The sequence below is a fragment of the Phocoena sinus genome, chromosome 12 (genome assembly GCF_008692025.1).
Source record: "Phocoena sinus isolate mPhoSin1 chromosome 12, mPhoSin1.pri, whole genome shotgun sequence".
NCBI classification, from domain to species: domain Eukaryota; kingdom Metazoa; phylum Chordata; class Mammalia; order Artiodactyla; family Phocoenidae; genus Phocoena; species Phocoena sinus.
In genome coordinates this window covers 13,652,181-13,675,106 of record NC_045774.1, presented here as the reverse complement: position 1 = coordinate 13,675,106, position 22,926 = coordinate 13,652,181, and the positions used below count along the sequence as shown (strand labels likewise).

The 22,926-nt window shown below is 37.8% G+C and overlaps 1 protein-coding gene across 20 annotated transcripts in view; it reads right to left on the bottom strand.

Moving 5' to 3' along the window:
- SYNE1 (spectrin repeat containing nuclear envelope protein 1) overlaps nt 1-22,926 on the bottom strand; it is a 457,069-nt gene that overhangs the window by 319,417 nt on the left and 114,726 nt on the right. For 19 of the 20 annotated variants that reach the window (XR_004352467.1, XR_004352466.1, XR_004352464.1 and 16 more), the window contains exons 6-12: nt 21,219-21,311; nt 20,131-20,309; nt 16,544-16,740; nt 13,842-13,951; nt 10,011-10,118; nt 6,948-7,085; nt 5,501-5,665 (exon numbers count right to left, since the gene is read on the bottom strand). Coding sequence is in view for 14 of the 20 variants with exons in the window: in XM_032650736.1 (XP_032506627.1) it covers nt 5,501-5,665; nt 6,948-7,085; nt 10,011-10,118; nt 13,842-13,951; nt 16,544-16,740; nt 20,131-20,309; nt 21,219-21,311 (990 nt within the window). In the remaining 6 variants the exon portion in view is untranslated. Of the gene's footprint in view, nt 1-5,500; nt 5,666-6,947; nt 7,086-10,010; nt 10,119-11,496; nt 11,548-13,841; nt 13,952-16,543; nt 16,741-20,130; nt 20,310-21,218; nt 21,312-22,926 lie in introns of all 20 variants that reach the window. The other variant, XM_032650745.1, reaches the window with a different exon arrangement.

Sequence of the window (22,926 nt, the reverse complement as noted above, 5' to 3'; positions counted from 1 at the left end):
CAATGCATTCACGGTGTTAGAAAAATGTAAGTAATTTAATACTTGACAACAACAGTTTGCAGGTTAGAAGAGTATGAGCTGGTTAATGTGTTCTTAATTCCTTATATTGATTAAGAGGAGGTTAAGACGTTGATTAACTTTCAATTTCGTTAAGTATCTATATGGTATAATTTCAAGGACAATCACACTACACAACTAGAGTTTATAACTTCAAACCAGTTCGAGGGAAAACATGGAATAAGAAAAACGAGCAAGTGAATAAACAAACAAAAACCCCTCAGTCAACTTATAAATAAGAAGAATGTAGAAAAAAGAAAAAAAAAGTAGGGCAAATAGAGTCAAATGGTAGAAACAAATTCAAGTATATTAATAATTATAAATATATCTGAATGGAATATATATTTACTCATCAATAGGCAGAGATTGTCAGATCAGACACATCTAACAGAACCATTTGCTTTTTAAAAGAGATAGTCCTAAACATTAAGAACAAGGATAGGTTGAAATTAATGGAATGGAAAACAACATGCCAGGCAAATACTAACGAAAGAAGGCTGGTATGAGTGCATCCGTACCAGGCAAAATAGATTCCTGAACAGAAGTCATTATAAGTCAGTAATTGCTTAGCGATGAAACTTTCAATTTACTAGAAAACACATTAATTCTGAACTTGAACATATGTAGCAAGCCTCAAAATATACAAAGCCAAAGCTCATAGAACCACGGGGAGAAACTGAGAAATCCACATGGCTGTGGGAGTTATCAACATACCTTTCCCAGTGATTGAGAGAAAGCAAAGGAAGCCATTGGAACAGCAGATCAGGGGTGAGGGAGCGCAGAGGAGGGAAAGGGCTGCAGATCTGTGGGCCTCATGGGCCTTTCAAAGAATTTTTTGGTGTTTCTTTTGAGTAGATGGAAGCCAGTGGGGAGTTTTGAACAGAGGGGTAAAATGAACTGAACTGCATATTAAAAGGATCACTATGGCCATTCTACTGAAAATACTCTCTCCTTGATACACTACTTCCTTTGGCTTTTAAGAAAACACAGTAGCTGGATCCCCTCCTACCTTGATGATGGCTTTTTCTCACGCTGGTTTATTATTATTATTTTTTTTTTTGCTGGTTCATCTTCTACTCTCTGATCTGTTAATACTGGATTCCCTCAGGGCTCAGTTCCTGATGCTTTCTCTGTCTACACGTGCTTCTTTAATTTCAGTCTCAGAGCTTTAAACATCCCTTTATATATTCAGAGTCATCCTCAATGACTCTAAATATTTATCCCCCCTCCTGCCTCTTAGCTCCTACTGCCCACCCCACACATCCACTTGGATGTGAAAAAGTCTCATGCTTACCTCGCCCCTGACTGACCTCCATCTTTCTTCCCAAACCTGTTTCATTGTCTCTCCATCTCAACTGATGGAAACTCCATTTTCCCAATTGCTTGGTTGAAAAATCACAGTGTCATTTATGACTCCCCTTCCTTCGCAATCAATATCTAATGCAAAAAATTCTCTTTGCGCTGCCCTCAAAATATACTCAGAATCTGACCACTTCTCAACATCTCTACAGCTATGACCTTTGCTCAAGCCACTCTACCTGGATCATTGAAACTGGTTCTCTGGCTCCTACCCTCTCTCACCCATCCAGCCTTACCCTCACACAGCAGCCAGACTGATGCTGTTAAAAGAGTGATACTGCCATTCCTCTGGTAAGAAAGTAGATGGAAAAAGACTATTAGGATACGGCAGAGAAAATCAACAATGTCAAGAGTGCAATTAAGGAAAGTGAGAAGGTGCAGAGAAACAACACTGGGGACAAATGGAGGCTTAACTGTAGGCACAGAAAAGATTACAAGAAAATAGATAGAAGAGCATTTTGAATAATTTTGTGACAATAATTTTGAAAATGTGGTCAAATGAACAAATTCTCAGAAAGTATGATTAGCGTGATTGACCTGATTAAAATTTTGAAAGCCTGAATATTTCTAAAATCATTTTTAGAGGCTGGGGACACAAGAGTGAAAAACAAACAATAATTCCTTGGCCTTATGGAGGTGACATTACAGTGTTGGAAATCAAGCAATAAATAAGATAAATAATTAAATTAGCAGTTGAGGTGAAGATAAATGCTAAAGAGAAAAATTGAATAGGCAAGGGGAAAGGGAAGTTGTACTTTCAAAGGGGTGGCCAAGAAAGGATTGACTAAAAGCTGACCTTTCAATAAAGGTCCAAAGGAGATGAGGAAGAATGTATTGGGAATATCACTGGAGAATGTTTCAGGCCAAGGGACAAGAAAATTCCAGAATGATGGCAACGGCAAAGGCCTTCAGGTGGGAATGTGCTTGCATGTTTGAGATTATCTTTTCAGTGAGGTTTCACTGACCTCCCTACTTAAAATTGCAACACCACCTAATACTCCCTGTCCTTTTACCTTCTAATATAAAATTTATTTATTTATTATGTTTATTATTTCTTAACTGCCTCCTCCTATGAGAAGGCAAGTTACATTAGGGTAGGGATTTTGTCTATTTTGCTTATGGGTGTATCACAAATGCCTGTAATGCCGCTTTGCACATAGAAAGAGCTCAGTAAATATTTGTTGAAAGAGAAGGAAAGACCCTTTTAGGACCATCTGGTCCTGTCCAAAATGACCATAAAACATCTGGCTCATGCCAAAAGGTCCTTGATAATTGGTCATGTTTGGCCCTGTCCGAAATGTCCACGAGATATTTGGTCTATAGCAAAAGGTTCTTGATATTGGCCCTGTCCAAAACCATTTGTCATGGACCAAATATGCTCATGGACATTTTGGACCAAATGTCGGCTAACTGGAAAGACTGGAAAGGCATAGCCAGAGGAATAGAAAGAAAATTCAGGAACCAAATGAAGAAAGTATTTCAAAGATGAATAACTGGGCTTCCCTGGTGGCGCAGTGGTTGAGAGTCCGCCTGCCGATGCAGGGGACACGGGTTCGTGCCCCGGACCGGGAAGATACCGCATGCCGCGGAGCGGCTGGGCCCGTGAGCCATGGCCGCTGGGCCTGCACGTCTGGAGCCTGTGCTCCGCAACGGGAGAGGCCACAACAGTGAGAGGTCTGCGTATCACAAAAACAGAAAAAAAAAAAAAAAAAAAAAGATGAATAACTATCTAAAATGCTTCTAATAAGTGAGGTAAAATGAGGACTGAGAATTGGCCATTGAGTGAGGAACAAAAAGAACCCTCCTGAACCTGACATGGATAGCAGGGCAAGGAAAAACGTGATTGGAACGGGTTCTAGAAAGAATGGGAGAAGGGAACTATGAAGCCAAAATGAGATCTAAGACAATTCTTTCAAAGAGCTTCACTGTAAAAGGAAGGAAAAAAAAACAAAAAAAAGGACAGTAGCTGAAAAGGGAGGTAGGGTTAAGAAAGAGGCTTTTTAAAGATAAGAATAATAATGGTATATTTTATGTGGGTGGGAAAAATCCAGCAGAGAGAGAGAGAGAGAAAAAAAATAAAGAAGCAAAGAACTACGGGAATTATCTTTTAGAAAAGAGCAGGGAGGATGGGATCCAGCGCACATGTGGAGGGGCTGGCCTTAGCTCGAAGCACAGATGGTTCATCCATAGTAACAGAAGAGGAGACGGAGTATTCGGGCACAAATGCTTGTAGGTGGGTTGATGTGGTCGTGGGAGCTTGCGGAAATTCTTTTTTGATTGCTTCTATTTTCTCAGAGAAATAGGAAGCAGTGTCATCAGCTAAGAGTAAGGATGAGGGAGGAGGTGTGGAAGGTTTAATGAGACAAGGTATAAAATAGTTGTCCCAGAAATGCAGAGGGAATAGAGTCCAAAAATGCCTTTGGAATGCCAGGGAGCATTAAGGACCCACTTGGGCTAGTCATCGTGACTGGGGGTGTGTTCTTCTCCAGCCACAGTCAACTGCCTGAGTGTGGGCAGGAGCTAGGCAGAGAATTGGCTTTAACCAGGGTTATGTTTAACCAGGAGTGTAGGACAAAGTGAGACCTGGTTGTCTGTTTATTTTCCACATACAGAGTAAACCCCCTTCATGACACAATAAATGAGGTACACAAATTCAACTGCACAAAATGCAGGGTTGCATCAATGAGACAATGAAAAACAGCATTTTGAGCTAGGTCTGTACTACCACAAAACACGGAGGAAGCGTATTAGAACTTACACTGAGCACAACAAACCATGCAATGAGCTAAATAGAGTCGCAAATGACTGAGACCAGCCAGGCCTAATCCCACCCCTTTCTAAGGCCACTGTTAACGCCCACCCTGACCCCACTCCTTTAGCACCAGGACACGACAACCCGGTGACTTGGTTTGCCTTCCTTTGAGAATGGAGGCAGGAATGAGGTCTGGAGCCTACGGCCAATCATGTTACTATGTAAATTCACACTGTCTTTTGCCTTATCTTTTCAAAGATAACAAATAGCAAGAGAAATAACAAAGGTAACTGCAGATAAAAAAACATCACAGAGCTACTGGAAAATACCTCAGGTAATGAGTCTACTGGAATTGTCGTTAACAAGTACAGAAAAGGGAAGTGCAGATCAGAGAACTTTTAAGAAGGTGCAACATCTCTGAACCAGTATGAACGGATGCCTGGGAGGCCTGATTCAGTGCAAGTTCCAGACCATACTAGTGAAACGAGGATAGTTATCAGCTAACCATTAATAAATAATGAACTGTAACCTGTCTTCATCGATCAGGCTTGCTTTAATAAAAGCTTGCATGTTCTCCAAGGGTCACACAGCCTAAACAATAAGATGTTGGCCAAGGTGAATTTAGGAGCTTGGAGTCAGCTGTGTCCAGTTTGAGCTCCAGCCGGTTAAGACTGGCTAGGTCGGGCTTCCCTGGTGGCGCAGTGGTGGAGAGTCCGCCTGCCGGTGCAGGGGACACGGGTTCATGCCCCGGTCCGGGAGGATACCACATGCCGCGGAGCGGCTGGGCCCGTGAGCCATGGCCGCTGCGCCTGCGCGTCCGGAGCCTGTGCTCCACAACGGGAGAGGCCACCACAGTGAGAGGCCTGCGTACCGCAAAAAAAAAAAAAAAAAAAAAGACTGGCTAGGTCCACCAACCCTCCATCTGGGCATGCGTTGAGTGGTGGCCTATTGACCTCAGAGGGCCCAAAACTCCACCCTCTGGTCACGCTAATGCCACCATTTTCTGAGCACACATCCCATGAAGCAGCCTGTGGCTTAGCTGCATCCGCACAGGACGAGTATCACCTCACCTTTTTCTTATCTCATTACCTTTCCCTGGGCTCCCCACGCCTCAGCCTTATCTCATAAATAATGAGAGCCCCTTACCTTCAGGGAGGTGGGTCTGAGATTTGTTCTCCCATCTCCTCCCTGGACTGCCTTGTGAATAAACCCTTTCTCTGCTGCAGACCTCGGTGTCTCAGCCTTCGGCTTGCTGAGCAACAGGCAAACAAACCTGATTGGGTAACACACTAGGACTGTCACGCTGGAAGGTTTTCCAGCCAGAATGTTTACCTTGTGTTGCTCACGTTTCCGTTGTATTGTGTTGGCCGTTTCTTCATGAACCTGCTGAATGGTTATTTCCTCTCTCAAGGCCACCTCTGCTCTATATAACCAGGCCCCTATGGTGCCCAGAGGTGCAGGAAGAGACTTATCAAGTTGTATATGCCAATCAAACAGCTGAAATACAAAATTGGAAAGACAGTATCTTAACACAGAAGACAATTCCTAAAATTCCCCCAAATGATTTTAAAGCCTACAAAATGCTTGAAGTAAATAATTTGGGGTTAATTTAATAAATATCAAGTAAGAAAGTATCTGTGTTCTGAATCTGATGTTTTGAGAAGTTCAGAACACAGATATTTTCCTATTTGATATTTATTAAATTAACCCAAAATTATTAACTTAAATGGGGGGAAATGACACTCAGAAGCAAGTTTTGAGCAAACTTAAAATACATCTTAGACATGGAAGGATATTATTGGGAGATTAGGCAATTTTCTTCTTATAAGGAATAGCATAAAGGGCCCACTGATTTTCAGACTGGCTTTTGCTGAAAGGGAATGGACTGGCTTTGCTGACGCGCTCAAAGATGCAGCAATTATACACCTGCTGATGTGTATCCTTTAAAACCTTCCCTATGACGAAAACAGGTCCAGAAAAATCAGGGTCGTCTAGACATCTCTGGAGAAAATGAGTATTCACGATTCTTACTATAATAATATAATTCTCTGACCATCTTGTCATTTCTTCCACTTCACCCAATTCTCAGGTACTGTTTCCTAACTTATTGCAATGAGAGGTGGGATGGGTTGGGGTGCCTGAGATCTAATCTATTCTTTGATGGAGTTTAATGGGAAAAGTTAGATTATGAAAATGAAGAAAATAGGGTGAGTCCGAGGCAAATATTCCCACGACTGACAGAAGTTTCAGAGGTTTTGAAATCTTGGTCTTTAAGTCTGCAAGATATTAATATGAAAGTTACAGAGCAATTTTCCTTCAAGTTCATGACCAGATAAGAAGATAAGCTTCAACTAAAGAATATAAAAATAAATGTGAATATAGGAAGATGATTAACTGTTGATGAAATCTGATGATGGAATTTGGAGAAGCTGTTGACAAGGCTCCTTTCCTGGGGAGTCACCTCTTCTAAACAACGCAGGATTAAAGTGCGCGAAGTGAGAAGTAACCTAGGTGGTCTTTCAGGATTTCAGTGTGTCATCTGGTCAATGGTGATATCACACTTAGGGCAGGCAAAGCATGAAAGAGTTGTTAAACAAGCACTTCCGCTGACTGAAAGGAAAACCTGACAAGTGGACAAAGTCTATCCCACAGGTAAACCTTCCCACCTCAGACAGAGATAGGAGGACCTGATGTAACATCATTTTGAAGAAAGAGATGACAGAAAATATTTTTGACTAAATTATATGAGTCTAATGAAATGAATCGTTGGAGAACTTACCCTAGAGGACACTCTATCCCAGGACTGTTTTACCAACGCCTGGTCAAGTGACAATTTACCATCTCTGTGTAATGGTTGTATCAAGTGTTCAATCTGTGTCCTTTTCATTTCATATTGAACTCTGAAGTGCTTAAAGGACTAAAAGAGGAAAAACAGCAACAACACGGCAGTCAGTCAGAAGAGGCAAAAGCAAAGGAAACCACATTTCCTAAATAACAATCCTTTATATTTGGATAACGTTCAGTATATGTTGTTGACAATAATAATGACAGTCATGATGCTAAAAGCAGCTAGCATGCATCAAGCCCGGATGATGAGCCCGGCTCCATGCTAAGTGCTTTGTACATATTATCTTCTCTGGCTCCCCATTGCCCTACAGCCTAGACAAGCCTTGCTATTACCACCAAGTCCAGAGGTGACCTGGCAAAGACAAGTAGTAGAGTTAGGACTAAAGCCTAGGATTTCTCATTCCTAGTTAAATAACCTACAAGCCACTCCCTGCTCATCAGGAAATAATAATCAACAGGAGTATAAATCTATATTAATAATCAAAATAGTTGCTTTCCTTTAAAGCACCAAACAATTTACAAATAGAAATTGCACATATCAAAATAGTACAGAATTAACAATATCTTAATTTGTGTTAAAGTAAGTCTGTATAAAGAGGTTTACTTTAGAGGACATCACTTAGGTAATAATCCTTTGCTTTAATTCTATGGTGTTAAAATATTAAGTATTATATCTTTCTTTTGTCACAGTATGGTTAACATAAATTTGTAATATGTAGACTTAACTGTAAGTCTAATGCTAACCTCAGAAAGTAGTGATTTTAATGAAAGTCCTACATTTTATGTTCAATTAACACATCCTAAAATATGTCTCAAAGTCCAAATATGAATTGAAAATGCCACTCAATGTACAATTATATTAAAGAACATGAGAACAGCCTTGCAGAATCTAACAGATAACATTTGAAAGAATTTCTTAAGTCACTGAGTAAACAAACATGTAAATTCACATAACAAACACTTGGGGGAGTTGGTGAATAAATATTTTCCCACAAATTTTACCTTCCATGCCCTCTAACTTAATGTAATTTTAAAATACCAAAACATAAAATCAGTCTTCAGTTTTGTTCTACAGAATTCTATATATGGAAAAACGGGAAAATACACTATTAATTGATAAGTAGAAACAGAAGATTTTGATTATATAATAAACACACAAATGAAAGAAAACATTCCCTCTGCTGTCTAACCCTATTTTAAGAGATTTGTGATCATCTTTGGCCTGAAAGGAATGTTTCTGATTTATACTTTTCTAATCCTTAGTTTCCATCTTATAAATTAACATCTGTATAACCGGTAACTTTATAACTTGGAATTTATTTTTTGATAATTTATGCTAAGACTAAAACTCGCTAATGGACTAAATAAGTACATTCACTCTGTTCTTGCATTTTAGTCTCAATTTACTGATTTAATCATTTTAACCAGAAAATTATCTTTTGGGGGGAAAAAATTACATTGTGTTCCACAGCAAAAAGCACAAACATATAATCACATACGGAATTTATTGCATTGCCAAGTCCATCAAATACAATACTGATGGCATCATCAATCTGAATTCAGGCACGCTTTACAGAGAGGATTATATAAAACCACACACTAACTCTAACAGCTAAATCTTTTATCATCTGCCACTTCGCATCTCTTATATCACGCACACCTTTTTTTGTAGCAAAAATGATCAAAACACAATGTAGATTAGAATATACTATAGTTTTGCCACTAAAATGCAATGATATTTTAAGTAGGAGAAAATGTCAATGCTACACAGAGTTAAGTCACAATTTAATGGAAAAAACTCTGGAAGTGGAAATTGGAAGCTGAAATACAATTAATGATAGTGTAATGAGACTGGAAGAAAGAAGAACCTCCGCGGCAATAATAACACTGGCTGAAGTGTGAATGCAATAGTGTTCAAGGAGGCAGGTGGCAGGAGAAACTGATCTCATTAATGGGCCCACTCCAAATAGTCATGTTGCAATGTTTTATTTGATTCAGTTTGTTCTATAGTAATTTTCAGCTTGGCACTGAAGTCATTTTTTGGTGGAATTTTTTATTAGGTAACATCTGTAAGATCATGAGTTGTACAAAAGCAGCGATTAAATGTGTGTGTTTTGGGTCACCTGCAAGACTATGAGTTCTCGGAAAGTCATGAAGCCTCAGAACTCTATACAGTGCAGGTACGTACAATTTAAAACTACCAACTCCATCTCTGGGTGCACCCCCCAAAGGAAATGAAAACAGAATATCGAAGAGATATATGCACTCCACGTTTATTACAGCACTATCACAATAGCCAAGATATGGAAACAACCTAAGTGCCCATTAATGGATGAACGGGCAAAGACGATGTGCTGTATGTATACACAGAATGTTATTCAGTCATGAAGAAGAAGAACCTCCTGCCATTTGTGACAACGTGGATGAAACTTGAGGACATTATACTAAGTGAGATAAAGCAGACAGAGAAATAGAAACACTGTATAATATCACTTATACATGGAATCTAAAAAAGTCAAACTCATAAAAACAGCAAAATGCTGGTTATCAGGGGACTGGGGGTAGAGGGGAATAGGACGGATATTTAAGTATACAAACTTCAAACGAGTAGTAAATAAGTCCTAGATGTCAAATCCACGGTACAGTGAATATAGACAACAATACTGTATTATAACCATCAAACTTGCTAAGACAGTAGAACTTAAGCATCTCAACCACTAAAAAGAAATGATAATTATGTAACATGATAGAGGTGCTAATTATTGCTACAATGGCAATCACATCACAATATATAAATGTATTAAATTTTAAAAACTACCTATTTATACAGAAATACAATTATTAAATTATATGTAAACAAAATAATGTATATTATTTCTTTAAAGACATTTCTCATTAATATCATTTGAAAGATTAAACACAGATTAAATGATAAATAGGAATGTTACTCATGAAAGGCTTTTAAAAAAATTGAAATCTGTTTTCCATACATTACCTGATATTTATCCTGCAAATTTGATTCTGTCATCTGTGCCCTTGTCAAATCTCTTTCAAATTGTTCTATCCAAGCTTTCGTTTCCTTCAAAATTAGCATGTCTTCTCTCTAGAAACCAGCAGACATTACAATTGTATTAGTATCTGTGCATTTACCTAATTGCTGATTAATACTTGACTGATCCTAGAATATACTGAATATTTAATAAGTTCCAAATGTCTCTGACAAATTTTCTTTCTCCCTGCCCTCACCTCTTTGGGAGAATAAGAAACAAAAATTAATTCTAAAAAAAAATCATAATTATTGTGCTGAATACTGAAATTACCTACCTCCATTGTTCTTCTCAAGAAACATTTATTTAATTAAGAAAATGTGCTGGGGCTTCCCTGGTGGCACAGTGGTTGGGAGTCCACCTGCCGATGCAGGGGACACGGGTTCGTGCCCTGGTCCGGGAAGATCCCACATGCCGCGGAGCGGCTGGGCACGTGAGCCATCACCACTGGGCCTCCGCGTCCGGAGCCTGTGCTCCGCAACGGGAGAGGCCACAACAGTGAGAGGCCCGCGTACAGCAAAAAAAAAAAAAAAAAGTTCTTAAGAAGAAATATGTAAGTTCAAAAATACTCAGAAAAAGCAATGGCTGTAATGGGAGTGGAAACAGGCCTCTGGCTGCTTCTTAACCCAAGGCCATTGGTAACACAGAGGACTGTTCTGGATCAGATTAATTTTGACTGAATTTGAGGAGCTACAGTCACAGTAATATTGGATTACTAGTGTATATTATTTTTATTTTTTTTGCGGTACGCGGGCCTCTCACTGCTGTGGCCTCTCCCGTTGCGGAGCACAGGCTCCGTACACGCAGGCTCAGGGGCCATGGCTCACAGGCCCAGCCGCTCCGCGGCACGTGGGATCCTCCCGGACCGGGGCATGAACCCGTGTCCCCTGCATTGGCAGGCAGACTCTCAACCACTGCGCCACCAGGGAAGCCCCACAAATATTTTTTTGAGCACTCAACATGTGCCATGAACTTTACTAAACCATACAACTCAACATTGCACAGAAGAGATGTGATGAAACTCAGGATTACAAACTAATTGAACACTTACCTTTTTCAATTATTTCTTGCTTAATATTTTAAAGTACAAAAATAAATCTTTAACTTTATTTTAATTTTCCACGTCGCATATAAAGAAATTGTAGTTATTTTAATTTTTCCTTTTATTAGTGCTATTAAGTATTATTAAAAAGAAATTAATGTCATCTTAGAATTAAAGATTAGTGAGGAAGCCATGGGAGTGGCTTAGACTGTAACTAACATTTAATAACACATATGTCATTTGTTCTACTAGAAAGGAAAAGGAAATAACAGAATTAAGGTGTTAAAATAAATGTGTACATAAAGACAAATACATGCAAAAGAATGGCTAACAAGCTACAGAATGCAGAATGTTTGAAAGAGGTCACTAATTCAAGATTACTTAAATCTTACCTTAAGAATTTGGATAGAATTTGCAAAAGATGGGAAACCTGGAAGTATTTCCTAACAATATGAAAAGATAATATATAGAAAAATAATATAAATCATGGAAAAAATTATATAGGAAACAAGAAAAATGGTGAGGCACCTGTCTATAAATAAATAGACAATAATTTTAAGGGTATAATTATTTTAAGATGTTTTAACAACTTTTGAAAGTATCAAAATGTTTGAATCAAATAAGGCAGTGTAGTATTGTAGCATTTGATGTACAAGCTTAGAAATCAGCTCAGAAGTAAATCCAACTGGGTAACATAAGAGCTTGAGATATGACAATCAGGTGGAAAGCTGATATTCTCTATGCCGTATGAGCTAAGTCTAATACACCTCCTTACAGAGTTTCTTATTCACAGAGCACTGTCCATGCCCAATTATATTCTCAAAACCCAGAAAACCCCAAATGAATCCCAAGCACACAACTCAGTCCACACTGGAATTTGCACAGAGTCTTCCGCTTTCAGTGGTGCTCCTTAGGAACACTATTTTTCTAACTACAGAATAAGTCACTCTGGTGATCAACATTTGTGCCTGAAGCCTGGCAAGGAACAACAACAACAAAAGGTTTCTTGAAACCATAGTTTTTTGGTTTTTTTGGAAACCATAGTTTTTAAAAATAACTAACATAGTTCTATCAGATGCCACCTTAACTTCATCTAAGTGACCTAGGAAACACCAGTTATCGCTGTTTTGCTTAATTCTTTTACGAAGATTTCTATTAGTGCAAAACCTTTTCCTACTTGAAAACTTTGGTGTATGTTCCCCTGACCTTTTCCTTCCTTAGATCCATTTCTAAGACACACAGTACACTTTGTTTTTTGTTTTTCTTGTTTCTCTTCATTATAATCTCAAACCTCTCTGAGAACTCTAGTAGAGGCCTCAACAGTAAAGACAGAGAGATTGTTTTTAACATGTCTTGAAAATTCCATTTATAATTCTTCCCTAATGTCATTCTGCCTAATAATTAATTTTAAATTCAGTAGTAAATCCACATCCCTCTAAAAAAAAAAAAAAACCCACAAAAACCCAAAACCAAAACCACAACACAAAACAAAATCAAAACTAAACAATACTACAGTACTTCTAAAAAATAGGAGAATAATATCCATTGTTGCTCAAAACAGAATGTAGGCATTCTGGTGTGCTGGCTGGACTGTAAAATGGGAGATCTTTCCACAGGAGGATTTGAAAAAAATCATTTCAAAGGCAGTAAAAATCCGTATGCCCTTTAGTCTAGGAAGTTCTCTTCTAAGAAAGAGCTGTAAAACAATGCTTATTACAAAATTGTTCATAGAAGTATTTTTTATAACAGCAAAAAATCAGAAATTTTCAACAATTAATATTGGGTAAATAAATTACTGTACGTCTATATGATGTTCTAGAAAGAATGGCATGAGAAGGGTTTTGTATGATGTTAACAGAAAACAGAAAATTATAAAATTGTATGTATACTACAATTCTATCAATATTTTTGTTAAAATATTTTATGTGTCTACACACATGGAACTCACACCAAAGTATTAATTTTTTTAGAATAGATTCTCTGCAGAAGGTCAAGTACAGGTAATTTTCTTTTTTTCCCAACTTTTGTTTTTATTTATTTATGACAAAAACATATATCATTTGAGCAGTATGAAAAAATATAAATGTTATTTAAACTCCTAAGAGGCTGAGAATCTAAACACAGTGAATAATTAGAACTTTCATAAGTTTGCCTTACTTACATATGTTTGCAATGAGTAGCAACTTATAAATCTAAAAGTCAAAATTAGATTTTATCAGACTGAACAGAAGAAGGGAACTCAGGATCTAAATGCATAAATAATATGATGGATATAAAATTAATTCAATCGTCAAATTGCTACAATAAAGTTTCCCGACACTGCTATCTTTACTTTATTCTACTCTACTATTTTATTTCATTTCATTTTATTTGCCATGCCGTGCTGTTTGGGGGATCTTGGTTCCCCGACCAGAGATTGAACCTGTGCCCTCGGCAATGAAAGAGTGGAGTCCTAACCACTGCACCACCAGGGAATTCCCTATCTTTCCTAGATTTTAATCCCTCACTATTATATGTTCAGTATTTATTATTAATAATTCTTTCTCTGCTATATCCAACATACAAATCAGAGAAATCTTTCCCTCTAATCTCTTCCCCAATTGGTGATATCAGTCTTTACTCAGTTGCTCTCATATTAAAATGCATTCCAGTTTAATTTTTTGAAAACAGCATATTAAAAATCCAAGTCACTACCATCGAGTGTATTATCAGCACTCAAACAAAAACAAACACTTACATCAATCTCTTGCCCATCAGTGCCTGTACTGTGAACGTCGGGATAATGTTTCAGAAACTGGGCTACGTAGGTCATAATAGACTTCTCATCTGGTTTATCCACATCAACATCTGGAAAAACCAAACCCAAATGTGAATAAATTAAATAGCATTAAAAAGATTTTAATAATGCAAACTTTGAAATCTAGAGAATATACCAAAAGACACTGTCCTAAATGCAAAAGAAAAATAGAGTACTATTTAGAGATGGTGACAGGAAAAACCAGTTTAGTCTGGATAATCCATGGGGAAAATTTTACGACTCAGAAAGATGACATATTTTAACCAAGAGCTTTTAGGAAAGTAGTACATGTTTCATTTAAATAATCTCTACACTCATCAGAAATATGAGATATATATAGTTGTTCCTACATTCTGTCTAGTTACTAAAATACAAATAATATGTACATTTCAGAGTTGGGGTAGATGAGTAGTAAAACATGCTAACAGATGTGGCACTGAATGACAAGTGACTACGTAGTCTACATACTACATATGGCCAAATATCAATCTATTTTAGAAAAGAGAGAGATGCCTTATGTCCAAGTCCTTACGCAGCTTCTCCATTGTGGAGCCTTCCATCTAAGTCACTGTACTTTGAACAATCAAGTACTCTTTGAGTGAAACAGAGCCTGAAAAGATCTCAATCACTCTCATTTTAAAGTATATAGATGTTTACCTAATTAAATCAGTAAAAATCAAGCAAAGATATTTATATGAATTTAGTAATTATAGAATCAGGGTAAGACTGGATACATAAGAAGTGTTGAATGTTTTCAACAAGTCTTAAATATCCCTTTTAAAGGCAATGGAATAAGGGGTTACATTTGGAGATTAGAAATACAATATCTGCACCAATAGAGAAAAAAAAACCAGAAGAAACAAAAACCATGAAAATCAAAGTATAAAACTGCCCTAATATTTTGTATTGTTTCTTGTGATTTGAAATTTAATTTCTAGTGACCATCAATGTAGGATTTAAGAAGTGGTACAACTCTTAATAGACTTAGAGATAACGTATTCTGGAATTCACAAGATGACTCAGAGGTGATTTTAGAAATGATATGATCACTGATGTGGAGAATGCATGTGAAGAGTAAAACTTTCATGAAGAGTGAAAGTGGAAAGAAAAACAACATTTAATACATGACTTAATTATAGTATATGTTTTTAAATACACATGGGACTAAATCATAAAACAATTGTTATACTAGATATTGGTCTATTTAATCTGTATTCCTAAGAGTTTATATGCTCAAGTTGGCTAAAAACTTTTTTGAAGTGGAAGTTCTCATTAGGAAAATAATCACTTTATATGTGGGATAGCCTTGCATTTGGGCAAACTCAATTTCTGATGATCAAAGAAAATATTAAGATCCTCTGGTCTGGTGGATATGAAAGAACCATTCATATCCTCCTCCTATCCTACTCTAGGAAGAAATTTCAGCTCTGATGCATTGTCTGAAGTGAGGGCTGTGATATTTGTGTGTCTTTCCCCTTGAGCTGAGTAGTGTCCTGGATACTATTGGCTTTGTGTGTGTGTGCGTGAAGACACACGGTGGAAAGTCCATGGCTCCCCTAGTGAGACTGGAGTGGGGTCGGGCACCACAGGTCCCTAAAATGTCAAGGGATCTCCATGCTGGCCATCATCTCAGAGAAAGCCAAGCAGGTAGACGCTGTTTTAGAGCTAGAAATGTTCATTCTGAAATCTCATCTTTAAAAATAATTTGCGGGACTTCCCTGGTGGTCCAGTGGTAAAGAATCCACCTTCCAATGCAGGGGACGCAGGTTTGATCCCCGGTCGGGGAACTAAGATCCCACATGCCGCAGGGCAACTAAGCCTGCGCTGCAGCTACTGAGCTCGCACGCTCTGAAGCCCTCGCGCCACAACTAGAGAGAAGCCCACGTGCCACAATGAAGACCCGATGCAGCCAAAAACAACAGATAAAATAAAGAAAATAAAATATTAAAAAAAAACTTCCTTTCACTGTATTTACATTTTTGCATTCATTAATGGAAATTTCCATAATTCCCAAGCCAAATAAGAAATTATCTGGGACTTTTGGAAAATTCACTTTGACCCTTTTATTTTAATTTAACAAACAACTAGAAGTTTATTAAAGGCATCAAAATTGCCTTTTGAAGGCTTGACAGAGTTAACTCCATTTCCAGAAAGTCTTAAAATTCACAGCCTTACCAAAAAATTGCCAAGAAATTCTAGTGAAAGATATTAGGTCAATCACTTGGGTAGTTTTTCTGACTGACACCTAAATACTGGATAGTTATCAACATTTCTAAGTTTCTAATGACTAACATTTTAAAGATACGCTCTGAGATTACTAACAATTTTTTACTCTTCCAGATTCTCCTCCTCGCAGTACACTCAGTTGTAAAACTTTCATTCCATCCAGAGGTACACTGAGTAAGTACAGTTCCCCTGGCCGCTACCACCCATGTCAAGGGCTGTTAGGAGCAACACAGCTGCATTTTGCTCCCATGTATAGTGGCAAATATTTTTCCAAAAGAAAACTGGGCAGGAAGATACTACTCCTTCCCACTTTTCAAAGTTTTCTGACCTCTCGGAAGGCATCTGTAATATCTGGGTTTAAGACATACAACCCTACTGAGTTGAGGGGTACAAGAGCCAGAAGTCGCTCAACGTGCCTTCGGGATCTAGGAGTCTCGGGATTCCCAGCTCCGTTTCAGCAATAGTGAAAGCCTCCTCCAGGTTTTCCCGGTTAGATCTTCCTTTCACCTTCTCCAAGTCCACTAGTTCCGGTTGAATAGCATGGATGACTGAATGAAAGGCCACTCCACTTCTCCAACTCCTCCCGAAGTCTTTTACTTCTATTCCGCTCTGCCTTTAAAGAAAATAATGATAATGTCACTTTCTAAACAGGTAATGCACACTTCCTCAAAGACTCAATCCAATCCTCCTCGGCCATGGATGATGTGCAGTTAGCTATACCGGTATACTGGTTTTGAGAAAAAATAAGCAAAGCAAAATTTTTAATGGGTACCAAGATAAGGTGTAGAAATTCTGGTTCCACACTTAAAGAGTTTTCTATATTACAGTTTTCAGTAATTGAAAGACTCAATGGAAAGCACATTTTTAAAGGAAACCAATAGAGAGAAGAAACACCTGACAAAATAAAAAAAGGGAACACCGAAACTGGCAATAATTCACCATTGTGTATTTTTTTGAAGAAGTCTCTAACTCATTTCTAACGACAATGACAAGCAGCCTGTGTTGTACATGCACAGATGATAACAGACAGATATAATGGGGCTGAATTATATCAAATGCTGTAGAATGAACAAAATGCAAATGGTTGTGATGCTGTCTCTAAATTAGTCACAAAAAACCCTGTACTCCACATAAGTACAGACAAGATTAATTTACCCTACCATCAAACTGTTTGAGCAAATTGTTTTTTAAACTCTTTTTTTAGAATTGCCTTGAGGTCAACGTGCTGGCGGCAAATCTTTGCTCTGTCGTGGATTTACTTCAAACAAAGATTACTTGTTTGAACTTTATTGTATATATAAAATGTTTTCCTAAATATTCACCATGTTGGAACAATTAAAAATGGTTTGTTACATGGTCTTCCTCCTTATTTGTTGAATACACACACACACACAGACGCACGCACACACACTTATAATGTTTTGTATTAGATCAAACCAGTAGGTGACATTCCTAAAAAGCTTTAGTCCAAGCCTCTGAATTGTAGATACAAAATCAAAGAAGATTTAGATACCTCACTTAAAGAAGTGATACAAACTGAAAGAAACTTAGATACATCACTTAAAGAAGTACATCCAGTTTATAGGCTAATACATATTTGCTTCAAGTTATTTTGAATGGGTCTGTATACACATGTCTTCATGTGTTTGGTTATCTTCCTGATTTTTGTCCTAAAATACAATTGTTCCTAGACATTTGAAAAGAAGGTATGCAAATGTCAGACATGCTTTCATTTCTGACAGTACAGATAGTAGACGAAATTGGTAAAGAAAAAAAAAAAAGAAGGGGGGGGATTAACTATCTTGTGTTACTGAAACAGTTTTTTGATTAACTTATCAAGTATTTTGAAATTTTATATGAAAACTCAATACACTCCGACAATTTGGTGTTCACTGGATGTTTTATCCTTTTTCGCCATCTTCAGTCTTGTGAGATGGATAAACCTTCACACTACAGAGTCTCACAAATTATAATTTTACAGACATGTCATATACTGAACTAGGTACAGATTCTAAAGTTATTTTATCCATGTCAGGTAAGAAATTGCTTGAAAAATAAATACCAGGATAGTGTAAAATAGCTTTTAGAAAAATAATCGACAGTGTGGTCGCATGACAGAATCATGTGTTCATTCCAGACTATTCATGGCAGAAAGCGGTCATCTCCCTAAATCTCTACAATTTATGCAGCTGTTAAATAAGTGAATCTCACCGAGGGGTTGATAGGTGGAGAATCCTTGGGTCCACAAATCAGGACACTTATACAGGTAAGGAAAATACAACTTCCACCAATGTTACAAACATACAAGTTGCAGGAATGACGATTATTATTAGACCCCTGCACATCATGTGTGAAACACAACTTATGCAGGAAAACGCCAACATCATTGAATTTGATTTTATTTCAAGCTATATAATATTAAATGAAAATTTATTTACTTTGTTTAATTAAATGCTGTGTGGAGCAACAGACAACAGAATGTCACATTGACATTATTACAAATTTTTATCGTGATAGCATCATGATATATGTTGTAGCATGTGGTCACCAGTCCTCTCCTACCCAACATGTTTCTTCTCCCTGCTTGGTTAAGCTGCAAAAGAGATTAGTAATACCCACTGTAGATGGAATGCAAAGAGCATGCCAGCAATGTGGGAAGGGCTTTTAATTTCATCCCTACTAGAGTCCCAAGAGTCACAAAGCTTTGCTTTCAGAAATATTTTTAATTGCAACTTGAATCATAAAAATATACCCCAAATTAGAAAACCATCAACACACTTTACAAGTTAAATAAAACTATATGTTAGTAACACTAATTACATCTTCTCTATGTTTATTTTTTTCTCTCTTTATTTTTGCTCTTCAAACTCTTTAAAAATAGAACTTCCTGTGTTTAGTGCCTCAGTGTTTTATAATGATAAGTACTTGTTTACAACTATTTTCCAGAAGGAGAGAATTAGATGTGGGTTATATCTAGGCATGTGAAACAAAATAGAAAGCGAGTTAATTTTACATGTCATTTAGGAAAATCTTACAAAAACACATCTTCTAGGTGAAGAGATCTTATTACGTACCACATCTGACCACAAAATATTGGTATGATCAACTTGAAACTCGATTGCAATTGCTATGAGAAAGTACTTTTTTTTTTTTTTTTTTTTTTTTTTTTTTTTGGTACGCGGGCTCCTCACTGTTGTGGCCTCTCCCGTTGCGGAGCACAGACTCCGGACGCGCAGGCTCAGCGGCCACAGCTCACGGGCCCAGCCGCTCCGCGGCATGTGGGATCTTCCCAGACCGGGGCACGAACCCACGTCTCCCGCATCAGCAGGCGGACTCCCAACCACTGCGCCACCAGGGAAGCCCGAGAAAGTACTTTTTGAGAGTAGTAATTTTATATCCAGTATCCTCACATATATGTGCAAACATGTAAATTTATTATGCTTAGAAGCAAACTCCCAGTCCATATAGCTGGAGCTGACAAAAGAATGTACATTCCAGATAAAAGATAAGATCAAAGAAAACACTGAAAAATAAAATTGCCAGGAAGTTTCAAGGTATAAAAACAAATATGATTATTTCAGAATGTGGATCTCAGTCCACAATATTATTAAATAGAACTCAATAGTCTTACGAAGAGATAATCACGTTTAAACCTCTAATTTATTTGTGTAAAGATTATCTAATAGCAGCAGAAAATCCAAACAATGACCTAAATGGCATTAGTCCTCATGCTAATCAAGTGTAGGGATTAAACAACTTAATTGGGTCCCATCACACAAGTGAAGAAGGATTTAGATTTATTACACCATTTTCCTAGAGTATCAGGGATGCTTTCTGTTTACATTTTAATTCAAGGGAAGAGTGAAATGAGAGCCGGAGCAAAGCCATTCATTCCTCTGTCTCCACAAATTTTGCAATCACTGGAATGTGCACTCAGTCATAAATTGATAACTCAAATTATTCAAGGGTTTCTAATTTAAACAAACTCCTTCTTGGTACTTACTTGGCGACTGTGTACTGGACCCACTTTAATAAAGCCTTCTTAGCATTTCCTTGGATCTTGGTGGCCACCTTCCGTTTGCTTGGGGGGCTGGTGGTCTCAGAGCTGACCACGCTGTCCACGGAGGATGTGCTGCTGGACAGAGGCTGCAGCTGTGGTAAGTTGCTGGTCAACTCCTCAATCTGCGTGGGCATCAACAGTCGGCAAAACGTCAGCATTACGTCAGCATTATCTTTGTTCTTCTCTTCTCAGGTGGTTTAATTTTCCAACTTGATTGATCTTAACACCCTTAACCTCCCAACAATATAAGCTCTTAAAGGGCACGACCAGTGTCTTACTCCTGTTTGCACTTCCTTCCACATCTAAAATGGGACCTTGTACACAGTAATGAACACTTGTTAAATACATGCATGAATGAAGAAAACAAAACCTAATGGTTCTCCAGACTCAAAGGATGTACACACCAAGAGTGAATCCTAATGTAAACTACAAACCTTAAAATGATAGTGATGTGTCAGTAAAGGTTCATTAATTGTAACCAATGTTCCACTCCCATGGGGGATACTGGTTAAGGGGAGGCTATGCATGTGTGGGTGCAGGAGGTACATGGGAAATTTCTGTACACTTTGCTCAGTTTTGCTGAGAACCTGAAATTGCTCTAAAAAATAAAGTCCATTTCTTTAAAGAAACAACCTTACGGCTAGAAGAATTATCCAAGAGAGAGCAGAAGTTAATTTCTCCCCTTAATGTCTAATAGGAGCATAGAACCGCTCCCTTCCAGAGGACAAAGAAAAACTTCCTGAACTCTTTTTACACCAATATTTCATCTCCATCGTGTTCTACCCACTTCTCGGACTGGGTACCTGGCCGAGTACTTTGGGGAGTTCCATATATAACACCTTAGCGGAGAAAAAGAGGGCATTTTCTGCCAACAAAAAACAATGTACATGTGAAGGTCACATCTCTGCTAACTTGAGGTTCAGCCGCAAAGGTACAGAAAATGAGGGCATTATTCACCATCAAAATGTCCACCACTACCTCCATCTGTGACATTTATATCAACTGAAAAGGGAGCTGAAGAAGTACAATACCTGGAAATACAGAATAATGGTCCACATCAGTCCGAGAACTATCGAGGGTCGGCCATCAGCTATATCAGTGGAGTTAATGTTGACTAATTTAATCTGTTTAAAAAGAAAAACTGTACTAGTAATGTACTAGAAGATTACAGACCACTTAATTATGCAATAAGTAGCACTTTACTAGACGTCAATAACATTTGGTCATGCCTGTGCAGCAGTACACAAGAGGAAGCAGGGTGAGCCATAAAAATATGGTTTCAGTGGAAATTTCAGGGGTATTCATTAGGTGCACACAATAAACACAACTACAGAATGAATTTCAAAAACTGGTTTAAAGTTGAAAAAAATATGACATCATGCGAGGAATTACCAACAAAATGCCAGACAGGAAAAAAAAAAAAAGGTTATTCTTTACATTCAGAAGTTGACTGGAATGTAAAAGAAACTGTGAGGGGAAGTTTAAGAAGATGCGCTTACTTTGAAATTTGTTACCAAATAGCATGAAACTTATGTTCTCCTTTACCTATAAAAGTCAGGAGTTAAAAATTCTAAAATTTGTACTAACCGGTGATCCTCTGTACATGGACTGACATGAAAAACAAAGGGAGAAGATGATACATATACATAAATAGTCCTTCAAAATCCACATTATTTGTTCAAAGGGAATAAAAATGCAGGTGGTAAATTTAGAGCATGATTTGCAGAATACATTTTAAAGATAAAGGAAAGGCAAGAAATAGTTAATTATTAAGAGAAACAGTTAAGAGAGTAGAAGGAGACTGGGGGGATTCAGTTCCCTACTTTGGGGCACTGACAACTATAAAGTACTCAGAATTAATCTGTCTACAATTGTCTCCAATTATTCATTTCAATGTCTTCCCAACTATGAGGAAGTCCCAGGAACATAGACTTGTATGGTAGCTCTAGCTCAGTCAACCTCTATAGAATACAGTTAGCTACTTATCCTCCTCGTCATAATCCCTGGACAAATTAGAAAAAAACTAAGGTACTTCTTAGACTTCTAGCTCAATAATTCTCAGCCAAGGGCTTCCCTGGTGGCACAGTGGTTGAGAGTCCGCCTGCCGATGAAGGGGACACGGGTTCGTGCCCCGGTCTGGGAAGATCCCACATGCCGCGGAGCGGCTGGGCCCGTGAGCCATGGCCGCTGAGCCTGCGCATCCGGAGCCCGTGCTCCGCAACGGGAGAGGCCACAACAGTGAGAGCCTCGCGTACCGCAAAAACAAACAAACAACAAAAAAAATAATTCTCAGCCAAGATTTAATACGGTGCGATACTAAAATAAAGTTCAGAAGTTTGTAAATAGCTTACTTTTAAAAAAATATCAGAAGCAAAATCATCCCACAATCACCTTACTCTTGAGTAATTGGTTTAAATTTACTAGTTATACATCTGAGGAGTAAAGTAAAAGCTAGCACAAAAGTCATTGTAAATAATTTGAGATATACCCACGGGATTTTATCTCACTGCTGAAGTTCATTCAGCAGGTTCAGAGACAGAAAAAAATCGAGAACTTCCACAGATCACAAGATCATATGTCTACTTCTTTTAAACCTAGCACTGTGTAAGATATAAAATACTTGCTGATGGAAAATAAAGAGTGTCACATTTCTTTAATCTTTTATGACAGAACCTATTACAATCTTTATAATCATTTTGATGGCTCCATTTTACAATTTCTCCAGAATTTTCTCTATAT